Source organism: Salvelinus namaycush, chromosome 23, assembly GCF_016432855.1.
Source record: "Salvelinus namaycush isolate Seneca chromosome 23, SaNama_1.0, whole genome shotgun sequence".
NCBI lineage: Eukaryota > Metazoa > Chordata > Actinopteri > Salmoniformes > Salmonidae > Salvelinus > Salvelinus namaycush.
In genome coordinates, this window is record NC_052329.1 from 32,053,956 (window position 1) to 32,071,393 (window position 17,438).

General features: G+C 39.1%; 2 protein-coding genes across 2 annotated transcripts; one reads left to right on the plus strand and one right to left on the minus strand.

The window, feature by feature from the left end:
• Positions 1-14,467, minus strand: LOC120018320 (ribosome biogenesis protein NOP53-like). Its single transcript, XM_038961451.1, has 13 exons — positions 14,395-14,467; positions 13,146-13,446; positions 12,025-12,101; positions 11,832-11,928; positions 11,129-11,328; positions 10,981-11,036; positions 10,731-10,826; positions 8,590-8,691; positions 8,322-8,471; positions 8,045-8,220; positions 7,664-7,730; positions 1,465-1,541; positions 1-853 (listed from the first exon to the last, which is right to left on the minus strand). Exons 2-13 carry the CDS (start codon positions 13,349-13,351, stop codon positions 793-795), a joined length of 1,365 nt encoding a protein of 454 aa, XP_038817379.1. The 5' UTR covers positions 13,352-13,446; positions 14,395-14,467; the 3' UTR covers positions 1-792.
• LOC120018322 (histone H3.3A) lies at positions 13,935-17,035 on the plus strand. Its single transcript, XM_038961454.1, has 4 exons — positions 13,935-14,064; positions 15,116-15,259; positions 15,395-15,548; positions 16,074-17,035. Exons 2-4 carry the CDS (start codon positions 15,132-15,134, stop codon positions 16,200-16,202), a joined length of 411 nt encoding a protein of 136 aa, XP_038817382.1. The 5' UTR covers positions 13,935-14,064; positions 15,116-15,131; the 3' UTR covers positions 16,203-17,035.
• The last annotated feature ends 403 nt before the right edge of the window (positions 17,036-17,438 follow it).

Genomic DNA, 17,438 nt, shown 5'->3' on the forward strand with positions numbered 1-17,438 from the left:
TAATGCATTACTTATTTATTGATTAATACAGCTAATGTCTCCAGAGCCTGTAAAGTACACATCCCTCTCCACACTATTGTGACCAATGGGATTAAATAGGCTTTATTTTATTGTTACTACAAATGCAATGAGGCATTTAAATAGCAGTCTGTAAAAACAATGTCAATAATTAACTTGCTTTAATGAAATCAAGTCAGATTATGGCAAAAAAAGGGATTTTGTACACAATAACAGATGTAAGTGACAGAACGCACACAAGTCCAACTCTTGACACGTGGTTTTAAACGTTAGTCTGTCATTAATTGCTTTGCGTATTCACGCAGGCATCCACCCCTTCTAACGAGGGCATTAATCTTGGTTTGACAAGAGCAAAAGACAAGATTACCAACTGGGAGGGATAGACAGGAGCTCCCTTCTGAAGCCTTTAACGTTCCCCAACTGATGTTGACAGACACAGAGGATTTAAATATCCTGCCAATGAACTCATTTGACCTCAAAATGCATTAGAACTGACTGAATCTGTATAGCACTACCTGGGTTGGGCTGGTTCGTGTTGTATATAGATGTGTGAAAATATCAAGGCACGGCAAATGGAACAAGTTGTGGGGACTTCAATATTTTACAGATTTAAAAAGGTGGCAAATCCATCAATGACAGAAAATGGGCTGAGTTGATTGATGACAATTGATGGGGCAAACAGTAGCTCTCTGGCTGGCTGTCACTCAATGGTGGGTGCCGCTGTGTTGTTAGTGACGTCACAGTCTTGAACAGTTCCATAGGTTGGTTTGGTCTCTAGGTGATCTCCTTGAAGGCCCTCTTCTCAACATACTTCACCTTGTGTCTCCTCTTGAACCTGTGGGAGGCGGAGCGCACAATCAAACACTGTCCATTCTAAAGCACGTCAACGGCTTCACATCAAAGACTATTCTCATGTACAAGAAAAACAAAAAGGTGATGTGGAGGGGAAGCAGCATGTTGCCCTCAGTTCCCAGGAGGCTGTTTACACAACAGCTCCCTGAGTTCCATGATTGTCTTCACATTTCCGAGGAAATACTGTGAGCGCAAGGATGGGATCATCACTGGACACAGTCATGCTCAAGCTGACTGAACCAACGGGGGGAGCACTAGTTACCCAGCTAACTTTGATAAACAAGCAAAAATAACTATTGATTTTCTGGTTCATTAAGAAAGTCAAAGATGTGTTTGAGTCAGACCATTCCCATTTCAAGCTCAGCTTTCTAAAAAAGGTATTTCACAATATTTAGGCAAGTTAACTGGCTAACGCATTGATCCTGCTTTGTAGTATAACTCCCTGGAAATAAACAATAAACACAAATCTAGAAAGTTCTATGAAAGTTAGACATACAGACCACTATGTATATGACATCACTGTTCAATATCCATTATAGGCAAATACATTTCTGACATGAGATGCTGTTTGTTTTTAAAGGGAGAATAACTTACTTGGCTCGCTCTCTGGGCTCAATCATGTTCCTCTTCTGCATACTCTTGAAGCGGTCCTTGAGGACACTGCCCTCTGGCTGCAGGACACATAATTACATGTGAAGGGAAACATGTTAGTACATGTCAGTAAACCCAAATAAATAATGAGTGCTCTGATGAAGGACCGTGCGCCAAAACAGGGGTCAACGTGAGACATTATTGAAGGGAATTACATTGCTATCCTGAAACTTTTCAGCATTTCAGTTCCACATACACTATCGTTCAAAAGTTTGGGGTCACTTAGAAATGTCCTTGTTTTGGAAAAAAGCACATTTTTTGTCCATTAAAATAACATCAAATTGATCAGAAATACAGTGTAGACATTGTTAATGTTGTAAATGACTATTGTAGCTGGAAATGGCAGATTTTTTTATGGAATATCTATATAGGCCCATTATCAACAACCATCACTCCTTTGTTCCAATGGCACTTTGTGTTAGCCTTTTAAAATGAGAAACTTGGATTAGCTAATTGTTTAGAAAACCCTTTTGCAATGACTTTAGCACAGCTGAAAACTGTTGTTCTGATGAAAGAAGCAATAAAACTGGCCTTCTTTAGACTAGTTAAGTATCTGGAGCATCAGCATTTGTGGGTTTGAATACAGGCTCAAAATGGCCAGAAACAAAGACCTTTCTTCGGAAACTCGTCAGTTTATTCTTGTTCTGAGAAATGAAGGCTATTCCATGCGAGAAATTGCCAAGAAGCGGAAGATCTCGTACACAAGAATATACTGACGAGTTTCAAAAGGTCTTTGTTTCTGGCCATTTTGAGCCTGTAATCGAACCCACAAATGCTGATGCTCCAGATATTCAACTAGTCTAAAGGCCAGTTTTATTGCTTCTTTAAATCAGGTCAACCGATTTCAGCTGTGTTAACTTTTTAGGGATAGGGGGCAGCATTTTCACTTTGGATGAATAGCGGGCCCAGAGTGAACTGCCTCCTACTCTGTCCCAGATGCTAATATATGCATATTATTAATACTATTGGATAGAAAACACACTGAAGTTTCTAAAACTGTTTGAATGATATCTGTGAGTATAACAGAACTCATATGGCAGGCAAAAACCTGAGAAAAAAGCCAAACAGGAAGTGGGAATTCTGAGGCTGGTCGATTTTCAACCCATCGCCTATTGAAATCCCAGTGGGATATGGATCTGTTTGCACTTCCTACGCCTTCCACTAGATGTCAACAGTCTGTAGAACGTTGAATGAAGCTTCTACTGTGATATTGAGCCGGATGGGAACTGTTTGAGTCAGTGGTCTGGAAGAGTGACAGGTCCTGGTCACGCGCATTCCACATGATATCGACTTGCGTTCCATTACTTCTATAGACACAAAGGAATTCTCCGGTTGGAACGTTATTGAATATTTATGATAACATCCTAAAGATTGATTCTATACTTAGTTTGACAAGTTTATTTGACCTGTAATATAACTTTTTGAAGTTTGTCAGAAGTTCGCCTGGACCTGCGCGAACGTTTGGACATGTGTACTAAACGTGTTAACAAAAGTAGCTACTTGGACATAAATAATGGACATTATCGAACAAAACAACAATTTATTGTGGAACTAGGATTCCTGGGAGTGCATTCTGATGAAGATCAAAGGTAAGGGAATATTTCTGATGTAATTTCGTATTTCTGTTGACTCCAACATGGCGGAGAAATGTTGTTTCTATCGGAGCGCCGTCTCAGATTATTGCATGGTTTGCTTTTTCTGTAATTTTTTTTTGAAATGACACAGCGGTTGCATTAACAAGTGTATCTTTAATTCTATGTAAAACATGTATCTTTCATCAAAGTTTATTTGTTATTTGATGTGGCTCTCTGCAATTTCTCCAGATATTTTGGAGGCATTTCTGAACATGGCGCCAATGTAAACTGAGATTTTTGGATATAAATATGCACATTATCGAACAAAACATACATGTATTGTGTAACATGATGATCTTCATCAGATGACACTCATAGGACATCAAAGGTTAGTGATTAATTTGATCTCTATTTCTGCTTTTTGTGACTCCTATCTTTGCTGGGAAAATGGCTGTGTGTTTTTTGGACTTGGTGGTGATCTAACAATCGTATGTTGTGTTTTCGCTGTAAAGCCTTAAAATATATTATTATTATTTAAATCGGACACGATGGGTAGATTAACAAGATGTTTATCTTTCATTTGCTGTATTGGACTTGTTAATGTGTTAACCTGTTTGGGCTGCAGGGGCAGTATTGAGTAGCCGGATAAAAGGTGCCCATTTCAAACGGCCTCGTACTCAATTCTTGCTCTTACAATATGCATATTATTATTACTATTGGATAGAAAACTCTCTAGTTTCTAAAACCGTTTGAATTATATCTGTGAGTAAAACAGAACTCATTTTGCAGCAAACTTCCTGACAGGAAGTGGAAAATCTGAAATCGATGCTCTGTTCTAGGGCCTGCCTATAAATGTCCTTGATATTTATTAGAATAAATGCAGTTCATACGTCTTCCACTAGATGTCGACAGGCAGTGAGAGAAGAAATGGAGTGTATAACTTGATCTGGGGTCGAATAAAAGCTCTCGGGCATGACGTGTCACCAGTTTCCTGTTTTCTGGAGAGCGCGTGAAGGGACCTGGTTTTGCCTTCTGATAAGCTGTCGTTATAGACGACTAATATCTCCGGCTTTGATTTTATTTGATACATGTGACAATATCATCGTAAAGTATGTTTTTTCAATATAGTTTTATTAGATTATTGAAATTTATTCGGGACGTTATGCGTGTTGCGTTGTGTGCCTTTGTTCAGGAAGGAGAGCTTCGCGCCACTTTGCTAGCTTTCCGTGCTAATTGACTGGAGAAGAGGACATTCTAAATCCAAACAACGATTGTTCCCGACAAAGGACCCCTTGTACAACATTCTGATGAAAGATCATCAAAAGTAGGACCCATTTTATGATGCTATTTCATATATCTGTCGAACATGTGAAATAGTCGTTTGCGCCCAGATTTTGGGTACTCTCTCGCTATACCTAAGCTGGATGTCGTAATTAAGTTATTTTTAGAATTCTAACATGGCGATTGCATTAAGAACTAGTGTATCTATCATTTCCTATACAACATGTATTTTTTAGTAACGTTTATGTATAGTTATTTGGTCAGAATAGTTGAGTGCCATAAAAATATCCGCACATTCTGGGAAAAATATGCTACGTTAGCACAATGTATAACCACTGATTTCAGCTCTAAATATGCACATTTTCGAACAAAACATAAGTGTGTGTATAACCTGATGTTATAGGACTGTCATCTGATGAAGCTTATCAAGGTTAGTCAAAAATTATCTTTTGCTGGTTTATTCGCTATCGCTAACGTGCCTATTGCTATCGCTAACGTGCCTTGATGAATGAATGCGGTAGTGTGGTAGGCTATTGTAGTAAGCTAATATAATGCTATATTGTGTTTTCGCTGTAAAACACTTTAAAAAAAATCGGAAATATTGGCTGGATTCACAAGATGTTTGTCTTTAATTTGCTATACACCATCGATTTTTCAGAAATGTTTTATGATGAGTATTTAGGTATTTGACGTTGGTGTCTAATTACTCTGGCTGCTTCGGTCCTATTTGTGACGGTAGCTGTGATGGTAGCTGCAATGTAAAACTGATTTATACCTCAAATATGCAAATTTTTCGAACAAAACAGATTTATTGTATAACATGTTATAAGACTGTCATCTGATATCCTTGTCTCAGTATGTAAAATGTAATGAAATGTAATGTAAAAAAAAAAAAACGTTATAAAATGTATGCACTCTACTGTAAGTCGCTCTGGATAAGAGCGTCTGCTAAATGACTAAAATGTAAAAATGTGATGAAGTTGTTTCTTGGTTAGTTTGGTTGGTTCTTGGTTAGTTAGGTTGGCTTTGTGCATGCTACCTGTGCTGTGAAAAATGTCTGTCCTTTTTGTATTTGGTGGTGAGCTAACATAAATATATGTGGTGTTTTCGCTGTAAAACATTTTAAAAATCGGACATGTTGGCTGGATTCACAAGATGTTTATCTTTCATATGCTGTATTGGACTTGTTAATGTGTGAAAGTTAAATATTTCTAAAAAATATATTTTGAATTTCGTGCCCTGGACTTGAAGTGGCTGTTGTCATATTGTGCCCGGCTTCGGGCTTGCAGCCCAAAGAAGTTAAAGTTACATATTTCAAAAAAAATTTTTTTTATTTCTCGCGCTGCCTTTTCAGCGGAATGTTGTCGAGGGGTTCCGCTAGCGGAACGTGTCCTAGAAAGGTTAACATAATTGCAAAAGGGTTCTCTAATGACCTATTAGCCTTTTAAAATGATAAACTTGGATTTGCTAACACAAGGTGCCATAGGAACACAGGAGTGATGGTTGCTGATAATGGGCCTCTGTACGCCTATGTAGATATTCCATTTAAAAAATAAAAGCCGTTTCCAGCTACAATAGTAATTTACAACATTAACTTCTTTAGGGTAGGGGGCAGCATTTTCACGTTTGGATGAAAAGCATACCCAAATTCAACTGCCAGTTACTCATCCCCAGGAGATACGATATGCATATTATTAGTAGATATGGATAGAAAACACTCTGAAGTTTCTAAAACTGTTTGAATCATGTCTGTGAGTATAACAGAACTTATTTAGCAGGTGAAACCCCAAGGACAACCCATTCAGAGTTTTTTATTTTTTTGAGGTCACTGTCTTTTCAATGAGTTTTCATTGGGAAACCAGATTTCTAAGCGATTTGCTTGCAGTTCCTATGGCTTCCACTAGATGTCAACAGTCCTGAGAAATAGGTTGAGGTTATTCCTGTGTGAAATGAAGAAATACGGCCATCTTGAAGTCGAGGCACTCCAGGTGTCCTGGACATGCGCTTCAATCAAACAGAAGGCATGCAACATTTCGTTTTAATCCTGTATTGAACACATATCATCCCGTCTTCAATTTTACCGATTATTAACATTAAAAAATACCCAAAGTTGTATTACAAAAGCAGTTCGAATTTTTTTTGCAACGTTTACAGGTAACCTTGGAGATATTTTGCCGTCACGTTTGAGCAAGTTGGAACCGTTGTTTTTCTGGATCAAACACGCCAAATAAATTGACTTTTTGGATATATATATATATATATATATATATATATATATATATATATATATATATATATATATATATATATATATATATATATCGACAGAATTAAATCGAACAAAAGGACCATTTGTGACGTTTATGGGACATATTGGAGTGCCAACAACAGAAGCTCGTCAAAGGTAAGGCATGAATTATATGTTTTATTTGTGCGTTTTGTGTCGTGCCTGCAGGGTTTAAATGTTCTCTCTTTTGTTTCAGATAATAGCATTGTATGCTTTCGCTGAAAAGCCTATTTGAATTCTGACATGTTGGCTGGATTCACAATCAGTGTAGCTTTAATTTGGTATATTTCATGTGTGATTTAATGAAAGTTTGATTTTATAGTAATTAATTTTAATTTGTCGCTCTGCATTTTCTCAGGCTTTTTGCCAAGTGATACAGTAGTGTCTTGCCTAAACCCAGATTTTTAGATATAAATATGAACTTTACCGAACAAAAAATACATGTATTGTGTAACATGAAGTCCTATGAGTGTCATCTGATGAAGATTATCAAAGGTTAGCGATTAATTTTATCTCTATTTCTGCTTTTTGTTACTGCTCTCTTTAGCTGGAAAATGGCTGTCTTTTTCTGTGACTTGGCTCATACCTAACAATCGTTTGGTGTGCTTTCGCCGTAAAACCTTTTTGAAATCGGACACTTTGGCTGGATTTACAACAAGTGTAGCTTTAAAATGGTGTAAAATACTTATATGTTTGAGGAATTTAAATTATGGGATTTCTGTTGTTTTGAATTTGGCGCCCTGCAGTTTCACTGGCTGTTGACGAGGTGGGACGCTACCGTCCCACATACCCTAGAGAGGTTAACAATGTCTACACTGTATTTCTGATCAATTTGATGTTATTTTAATGGACAAAAAAAAGAAAAGGGCTTTTGTTTCAAAAACAAGGACATTTCTAAGTGACTCCAAACTTTTGAACTGTAGTGTATATGTACATGGGTTCAAAGGTCAGCCGAGTATGATTGTATTGTAGAATGTGATAGGGATACAGTCTGTCAAACCTTGAGTGTCCGCAGGGATCCAGGAATCTCATCACTTAGCTGGACCTCTAGATCCTGAGCCTGGAACCTGGGGAGATATGTGGGGGACAAGTTCAGACAGAGTATGGAGACCATAGACAAAACAGCACAGACGCAACTCACACTTAGGGGAAAGCAGCACTATAGAAATAAGGCTAAATTATTTGGTTTGGAATGGGGTATAGGCTCTTCTGGAGCCCATTATTACAGAAATGTCTAGGGCTACTTACAGTTCATTCTATGATGCATTTTACTTGATCTGCTTTGCAAAATGGGGGAACTGTTGCATCTCGCTCTAGGTATAAAATTGTAATAAATAACCAAGATAGCAGATAACAGTGGCAGCCCTGTGGAGGTACTGACTTGAGTCTGCCGAGACGTCGAGGCATGGACTTCTCTGCCTCTTGGTTGGCCTTGCGCTGGGCCACCCTCTCTCTAGTCTGCTGCTCCCGCCTCTTCAGGGTCGCCTGGATGGAGCGCAGCTGGAAGAGCTGCTGCTTCTTGTCAGTGAACGCCCTTGCTGCCTGCTTCTGTTGCGACTGCACAGCGAGAGAGACACTGTCGGTCAGATGCTAAGCTAGCACATGGAGGGGAAAGACTAGGGCACATTAGGGGAAAAAGGCTTTGTAGTCTCGCGTACCTTTATCTTGTTGGCTCTCTCTCGCCTCCTTTCTTTCTCTGTCTTTTTCTCCTGCTGCAAGCCGCCACGAATAGAAACATCCTCTTCCTCCTCATCTTCATCTTCCTCCTCTTCCACTAGCCCTTCCACTTGTTCCTGGAAGACTGTCTCCTGCAGAGAAACAGCGAGGAAGGTCAGGCAAAATTGAGCTGGACAGACCACATACAGGTCTGAATTGTGAAACGATGAACAGTTGAGAGGCGGGGGGAGGGGTGTACTGTTGTTGTACCTCAGTGGCGGTATCCTCTTGGTTGACAGCCAGCTGTCTCTCTATTCTCAGCTCCGCTTTCTCCCTCTTCACCTCCACCTCATGGGCCTCTAGTAACAAGGCCTGGGAGAAAGGTCAGCACTTCAATACATCAACCACAGCATTACTCAACATGAAGACAGAACACCACACACACACACCAAGGGAGCAGAAACATTGATGAACGAACTAGAGGTCGACCAATTAATTGGAATGGCCGATTAATTAGGGCCGACTTCAAGGTTTCATAACAATCAGTAATCGGTATTTTTGGATACCGATTGTGGCCGTTTTTTTTACACCTTTATTTAACTAGGCAAGTCAGATAAGAACACATTCTTATTTTCAATGACGGCCTAGGAACGGTGGGTTAACGGCCTTGTTCAGGGGCATAACGACAGATTTTTACCTTGTCAGCTCGGGGATTCGTTTCTGCAACCTTCCGGTTACTAGTCCAACGCTCTAACCACCTGCCTTACATTGCACTCCATCAGGAGCCTGCGTGGCAGGCTGACTACCTGTTACGCGAGGGCAGCAAGAAGCCAAGGTAAGTTGCTAGCTAGCATTAAACTTACCTTATAAAAAATAATCAATCTTAACAATCACTAGTTAACTACACATGGTTGATGATATTACTAGTTTATCTAGCTAGCGTGTCCTGCATTGCATATAATCGATGCGGTGCCTGTTAATTTCTCATCGAATCACAGCCTACTTCGCCAAACGGGTGGTGATTTAACAAGCGCATTCGCGAAAAAAGCACTGTCGTTGCACCAATGTGTACCGAACCATAAAGAAGAAATGCCTTTCTTTAAAATCAATACACAAGTATATATTTTTAAACCTGCATATTTAGTTAATATTGCCTGCTAACATGAATTTCTTATAACTAGGGAAATTGTGTCACTTCTCTTGTTTTCCGTGCAAGCAGTCAGGGTATATGCAGCAGTTTGGGCCGCCTGGCTCGTTGCGAACTGTGTGAAGTCCATTTATTCCTAACAAAGACCGTAATTAATTTGCCAGAATTGTACATAATTATGACACATTTTTGGGGTTGTACAATGTAACAGCAATATTTAGACTTAGGGATGCCATCCGTTAGATAAAATATGGAACGGGTCTGTATTTCACTGAAAGAATAAACGTTTTGTTTTCAAAATGATAGTTTCCGGATTCTACCATATTAATGACCAAAGGCTCATATTTCTGTGTGTTATTATGTTATAATTAAGTCTATGATTTGATAGAGCAGTCTGACTGAGCGATGGTAGGCAGCAGCAGGCTCGTAAGCATTCATTCAAACAGCACTTTTGTGCATTTGCCAGCAGCTCTTCGCTGTGCTTCAAGCATTGAGCTGTTTATGACTTCAAGCCTATCAACTCCCGAGATTAGGCTGGTGTAACTGATGTGAAATGGCTAGCTAGTTAGCGGGGTGCGCACTAATAGCGTTTCAAACGTCACTCGCTCTGAGACTTGGAGTAGTTGTTCCCCTTGCAGATGAGTAACGATGGGTAACGATGCTTCGAGGGTGGCTGTTATCGATGTGTTCCTGGTTCGAGCCCAGGTAGGGACGAGGAGAGGGACGGAAGCTATACTGTTACACTGGCAATACTAAAGTGCCTATAAGAACATCCAATAGTCAAAGGTATATGAAATACAAGTGGTATAGAGAGAAATAGTCCTATAATTACTACAACCTAAAACGTCTTACCTGGGAATATTGAAGACTCATGTTAAAAGGAACCACCAGCTTTCATATGTTCTCATGTTCTGAGCAAGGAACTTAAATGTTAGCTTTTTTACATGGCACATATTGCACTTTTTTCTCCAACACTTTATTTTTTGCATTATTTAAACCAAATTGAACATGTTTCATTATTTATTTGAGGCTAAATTGATTTTATTGATGTATTAATATTAAGTTAAAATAAGTGTTCATTCAGTATTGTTGTAATTGTCATTATTACAAATAAATAAAAATCGTCTGATTAATCGGTATCGGCTTTTTTTGGTCCTCCAATAATCGGTATGTATCGGTATTGAAAAATCATATTCGGTCGAACTCTAGAAAGAAAAAAGATGGAAGGTTTGGGTTTTAATCACTGTTAAGTGTAGTAAGTTACCTGATGGGAGAAGAAGTCTGGATTGTAGGAGCCTCCGGGGGCTATGACCTCCACTGCCGGGAGAACAGAGGGCTTTGAGTTGAGCTTCTCTGGTCGCTAAGAGTGAACAAGACAGTGTTAAACACCTCATGGTCAGACACTAAATATACAAACGCTCCCATTTGCCTAAGTATCCCTCTTCACTATACAGCACATACAATACTGAGAAACTATAAACTTTCAGGCAGTGACAATGCAGTATTCTTCTCACCTTCACACGCTTCTTCCCTGTTTGCTCAAGGTAGTAAGGATCAGCTGTCTCTTTGGCTGCAATATGTAGAAAAGATGGTCACAAACACTGACAAAAGCACTCCAGGATTTATTTGAAATAATTTAGCATTTTGAATAGTCAAACTTACCATCACCTCCCCACAGATCATAATAGGGTCTGTCTGGGAAGTTGTTGGCCGCCGTTTTTGATTTTGACGTTGTAATTGCCGGTCTGCGGTTCAAGAGCCGTTTCTGTCTCCGTGGTAACACACCCATGGCCGCCAATTTCTCTGCATTCTCTGCAATGCGGCGGAGTTTCTTTGCATTCGGTTGCTGGTAGGCCAAAACACTGGGGGAGAGGGGGAACTGAATTTTAAGTAGTGTCCTCAAGAAAAGGAAGACTTCAGTGCACAATCACAGTTTATTACGAGAATGAGGAATAAGCTAACCTAAGTACACTTGTGTACTTTTCAAAATATAGCCTTGCTGCATGGCTTCAGTTTACAAAGTGGAGGCAAATCTGGGTTGTATTAGTTAGTGCAAACAGTAGGAACACCTTTCGCAACAGAGAACAAAAGTAAGTTCAGGTAGTCCCTCCGTGAGTTTCTGTTTCATTTCTAGTACATACGACCCCGGAGAGGGTAAGCAGCACAGCATGTTGCCCTCAGTTGCCAGAAGACTGTTCACACAACAGCTCCCTAAGTTCCATGATTGTCTTCACATTCCAGAGGAAATACTGTGAGCACAAGGATGGGTTCACCGAGGGACATTGTGCCATGCACAACTTGACTGGCCCATCTCCGGGTAAGGGGGAGGATAACGGGGGTGAGCGGGCCATGGTCAGAAACTCACTCTTTAGGTGGATGGACGAGAGAGTCATGCTGCAGGATTAGGTCTATCCTCAAGGGCCGCAACTTTGACTTCTTCCCCTTCTTTCCCTCTTGGACTTCTGGCATCAGACACAGAAAACATCAGTGATTTGACACTAAACATTTACAAAACTGAGGCAGAAAATGTATTTATTGTAAACAGTGGTATTACTTACCTGGCTGGACATATTTTCTCTGCTCTCCGATGTCCACAAAGAAGAGACTAGCATCTGGCTTCTCAGATATCAGTCCTCTGTTAAAAAAAAGAAAGAAGGTTTAGACAAGTAAATGAATAACTTCATATTTTGAAGCAAATAAAATTTGGCTATACAGCATGTGTTAAACTGTAAATATGAGCATTAATGTTAGCTAGCTAAGTACATAAAAGCAGCCTAATCATAAATGAGTAAACCGGTCAAGAAACAATTCAGTTTAGGTGTATTGCTCAAGTCTGGGTAATTATAGCCTGTGGTGTACACTACTTAAGTAAAAATACTTTAAAGTACTTAAGTAGTTTTTCAGGGTATCTGTACTTTACTATTTATATATTTATGCCAACTTTTACTTTACTACATTCCTTAAGAAAATAATGTACTTTTTAGTCCATACATTTTTCCCTGAAACCCAAAAGTATTCGTTACATTTTGACAGGAAACTTGTCCAATTCACACACTTACCAAGAGAACATCCCTGGTCATCTCTACTGCATCTGATCTGGCAGACTCACTAAACAGAGAACATCCCTGGTCATCCCTACTGCATCTGATCTGGCAGACTCACTAAACACAAATGCTTCGTTTGTAAATTGTGTCAATTTTTTTATGCCGTCTGGTTTGCTTAATCTAAGGAATTTGAAATGATTTATACTTCTACTTTTGATACTTAAGTACATTATAACAATTTAAATTACTTTTGATACTTAACGTTAAGTATATTTAAAACCAAATTCTTTTGGACTTTTACCCAAGTGGTATTTTACTGGGTGACTTTTTCCACCACTGATTATAGATAGGAATGTAGGAAGGAAATGGTAAAAAATAAAATAAAGCATAGCTAGCTAGAATAAACAACCCAACGTGTATATTAGCATTGCTAGCTAGCAAAGTGGTGTTTCCATTTTTTCCAAGTGGACTTGGATTGATATGCAAAACTAGTTAGCGTAATCACACAGTGGTTTGATAATGTCGCAATACCTGCTAAATAATCGCTTATTGGTACAGCAAGTAATACACCTAGCTAGATAGCCACTGTAGCTAGCTATAATGCAAGCAGGTATTGGCTAACACATGCTGCTCACCCTGTAGCTCTTTCCTGAAGTCTCACGTCATCCAAAAACTCTTCAACATCTTGAATATCACTGTGTTTGTTCCAATTCTTTTTCTTATTCTTATTCACACGCTTTCTCTGGCCACTGCCCAAGTCATCTGAACTGGCCGACGATTTAAAAGACATGAATCCTGCCTGCGCCGCTGCCACGCGTTTCAGTCTCTTGACCGCCGCCATGCTGGATCATCTGAAGACGATGCTGATGACGTATGTTCTTCCTCTGTTGAGGTTCAGCACGAGTTGATGGGCCCCTATGGCCACCTTGAGGAGGACTTGCGTAAGAAAAAAATGAACACCCCTGGAAATAAGATATTTGTAGGCCCCAAATGTATACATTGATAATACTTTTTTTTATTGATAGGTCATTTAATACTTTTGTGATTTAAAACGTGTATATAATACAATTTATACTAAAGCAATGTTTGTCACAATACACAAACCTTCCAAGAAGTGTAATCTGATAATCTAAATTGTTTGAATTCTTACATGAAGAACTACAGGTAACAGAAATCCTGTAATTGCTAATTTTGCAGTTATAGCCATTTTGTCTCGCGCACTCACGTGGAATCATCTTGAGTCCCATAAAACACTTTCAATAATTGTCATCAATTTGTAAATTTGTCAAATGACCAATATCTGCCAATGCAGTAAACAGACGTTTCACTAACATATCTCATTATGGAGTATATCACGCTTTTAAGATGATTGATAATTGATTGAATTGGTCAATTCATAATCGTGTAAAAAAGTTGGTCTCTTGTCACAGCAGATGCATTGTGGGTAACCTGCCATTTTAACCCAATATAGGACTCCATTCTGTTGTGTGAACAACGTATAAATAAGGACACGAGACGAGTTTCATATTTTTAACATTGTCTGTTGTATCAAAGGTAAGTGTCGCGTTTGAAATATTTTTTTACAAATATTGTGTATTTGTAAATTTTAACTTTTTTGTTATTTAGACTATCTTTTTGCAAGTAAATCCGCAGTCATAGGGAAAACACAACCCAGACAACCGAAAAAGCAAGCTATTATCCGCTTGTAGGAACTACAGACCAAAGCATTCCTTTCGAATTTGACACGGTTATGCACGGGTTCTGAGTAATTTTCTGAGTACAGAAGTTTTTCAATAGATTCCTAAGGATGTCTAGAACAATCCTTCAATGTGTTTTAGTTTAAAGCGACAATGTCCTCGTTTTAAATGTCGTTTTAATTGTCACCTTCTTGTTAAACACATTCGAATTTTCCTTCACGTTAATACGTTCCTGTTACAGCAGCCATAGTCTTCAATGCGTAAGAGGCGGGGACCTACTTGGTGAAAGACGTTGCTCATTGGCGGAAAAGGAAGAAAATCCCACCCCTTGAATCACTAAACAAATCCCTATTGGTAGTTGTATGAAACCTTTTACGCTGTAATTCGCTGAAGTTAATGTACATCTTTGCGGACTTGTGCCACAGACTTGGATACAATCACAGAGGGTTATATACAAATAACGATTAAAAAAAAAAAAAAAAAAGGATGTCATAGGTTACTTTCTAAATGTAATCCGTTAGTTTCTATTTACTTGTCTGACAACTTTCAGTTGTATTTTAATTAATTTGCCCTTAAGAGCCATTACAATACAAAATGTCCATCAATGCATTTGGTGTGTAATTCTAGGGTTCTGACTTGCTTAGGTGGAACAAACTTAATCATTGAATAAAAGCAAGTTTAATTGAATGTCATTGACAACAAAGGTGTCTTAATGTATTTTTTGCAAACATTTTTTCTAAATTTAAAACAAGTAATGGTTTAGTTTTCCAAAGTATAATTTTATTACACTATTTTTGCTGGTAGTGTAATTGGTGGTGTTTAGTAGACTAACATGGGTTTTTCGCTGGATTTGATAGCTATTTTGTTACTTCCATTAACGTTCCTGTCTCAATTTCCCCTTTATTCAGGTGATTTGTAGGAGCCATGGCCCGTACCAAGCAGACAGCCCGTAAATCTACTGGAGGCAAAGCCCCACGTAAGCAGCTGGCCACCAAAGCTGCCCGCAAGAGCGCCCCTTCTACTGGTGGGGTCAAGAAGCCCCATCGCTACAGGTGACGGCGGGACAAAATGCAGTGCCTGAACATGCAGGCTTCGACCCACCTGGTGTCGTGCTCTCTCCTTTAATAATTTGATGCAAATAAAGTAAAGGACCACAGTGGTGTTACTTAATTACTGTTTCCCTCCAGGCCTGGTACGGTGGCCCTGCGTGAGATCCGTCGGTACCAGAAGTCCACTGAGCTGCTGATCCGCAAGCTGCCCTTCCAGCGCTTGGTGAGAGAAATCGCTCAGGACTTCAAGACTGACCTGCGTTTCCAGAGTGCAGCCATTGGAGCCCTGCAGGTCAGTGTGTTTATGATTTTTGTTCACCCACCAAATGACACTAAAGCCAGACCTATCAGATTTTGTACACTTTTTGGGATACTAAGGAATTTTGGCCATGAAGACCTTTCTACTTTCGCTGAGTCTAAAATGGATGCATGTTTGTCTGTCCAGTATGAAGAAAGTTAGTTTGCATTGGCTCACCAACCTAACTAGCGAGCCCAATGACTGCAAGTCTATGGGTATCTTCTAGCATGCTTGAAGATGCCATAGAATCTGTCATTGTGCTAATGCTAGTTAGCATTGGCATGCAAAACTACCTCTAACATCCTTCATACTGGAGACAGACAAAAAATATATCCACAAGTTCATCTGACTCTGGGGAAGTGGACAAAGGGCCTCATTACCAAAATATTGAAGTATCACTTTAATGGTGGCCTACTGGCAGTACTCTCTCCAAATGTTTGAAGAAGGCATTGTCCCATACCAAGTTAACGCTTATGCATATCATCAACTGAATTGAACTTGTATTTTTTTTGTCTGCAGGAGGCAAGCGAGGCTTACCTGGTTGGTCTGTTTGAGGACACCAACTTGTGTGCTATCCATGCCAAGCGTGTCACCATCATGCCCAAAGACATCCAACTGGCCCGTCGTATCCGTGGGGAGCGCGCTTAGATGCCTCCCTAATTTACGTGTCCTCAGGCTGTCTTTCCCTCCCTTCCCACTTTTCTTTTTAAGTAGCTTGGTTTGAGTAATGATGTGATAAAAGTAGTGTGCAGTCTTGTCCCCCTTAGTTCTCTTAGCAGAAGACTTTTAGGGTACTTTGTGTATCATGTATCTGTTTTGAAGCTGATCGGAGTCACACCTTTAATGTGTGTGCAAATCGGCACGGCAAAGGGTGCATGCATGAAGCATCTTGGGCAAGCATTTTCTCCTATTGACGATGCTATTACATTGTTATAACAGGCTTTTCTAATTGATAGACATGCATTGTTTTTTTACATGTACCCTTTCATTTGTTTTTTTACAACTAGTGTTTCTACTGTTTACAGGATGCATTTACAAATAGTTAATTCTGTTCTGAAATTGATAAGTGACATTGATTCAAAACATTGCGAAGGCCTATATGTAGCGTAATGTTTATGTATTTCTCCCATGTTTTATCCAGGTAATATTTTAGTTCCTTTCTCAGGTTGTGATACCCTTTTCTTACTGGTTTTGATTTAAATTTTCTGTTCTTTTTTTTTTAAGCAGACATTTGTAATATCCAGAATTCTCACAAAGGTGATAAACTGATGTTCCACAACTGGTTGAGTAAAGTGATTGACCTACACAAAGTACTGAGTTGCATGCTGCTGGCAATGATATTTTACTCAATTTGTATTTTAAATAGTGAGTTTTTCATATTTGGTCATTTGAAGAACTGTCATATTCATTGGAAAAAGTACCCAGTTTTACTTGTAACGATGCATTTTAATAAAAAAATGACAGGTGAGTCACCAGTAAAATACTAGAGTAAAAGTATTTAGTTTTAAATATACATAAGTAGCAAGTGTACATTTGATATTCCTTAAGCAAACAGCACCCATGTGTTAATTTTTATTTATGGGTAGCAATGGGCACACTTAACTCAGACATACTTTACAAACACAGCAGTGGTGTAAAAATACTTTAAAGCAGTTTGGGGGGGGGGGTGTTATCTGTACTTTACGATGTTTGACTACATTCCTAAATTTACTTTATAATCACTTTTCCCTGACACCCAAAAGTACTCGTTACATTTCAAATGCTTAGCTAGACCGGGAAAATGGTCCAATTCACTTAACAAGAGAACATCCCTACTACCTCTTCAGTGAGTCTGCCCGATCAGAGGCAGCAGGAATGATCAGGGACGTTCTCTTGGTAAATGGG

Bases quoted from the DNA above. Each gene is read 5' to 3' on its own strand.
- LOC120018320 (XM_038961451.1), bottom strand. From the start codon at position 13,351: ATGGCGGCGGTCAAGAGACTGAAACGCGTGGCAGCGGCGCAGGCAGGA. The intron at 11,037-11,128 runs GTAAGTTTGACT...TACATATTGCAG, and splicing joins TGATCTGTGGGGAGGTGATG to CCAAAGAGACAGCTGATCCT. The intron at 10,827-10,980 runs GTGAGAAGAATA...GTTCACTCTTAG, and splicing joins CAGGGAAGAAGCGTGTGAAG to CGACCAGAGAAGCTCAACTC.
- LOC120018322 (XM_038961454.1), top strand. From the start codon at position 15,132: ATGGCCCGTACCAAGCAGACAGCCCGTAAATCTACTGGAGGCAAAGCC. The intron at 15,260-15,394 runs GTGACGGCGGGA...GTTTCCCTCCAG, and splicing joins AAGAAGCCCCATCGCTACAG to GCCTGGTACGGTGGCCCTGC. The intron at 15,549-16,073 runs GTCAGTGTGTTT...TTTTGTCTGCAG, and splicing joins CAGCCATTGGAGCCCTGCAG to GAGGCAAGCGAGGCTTACCT.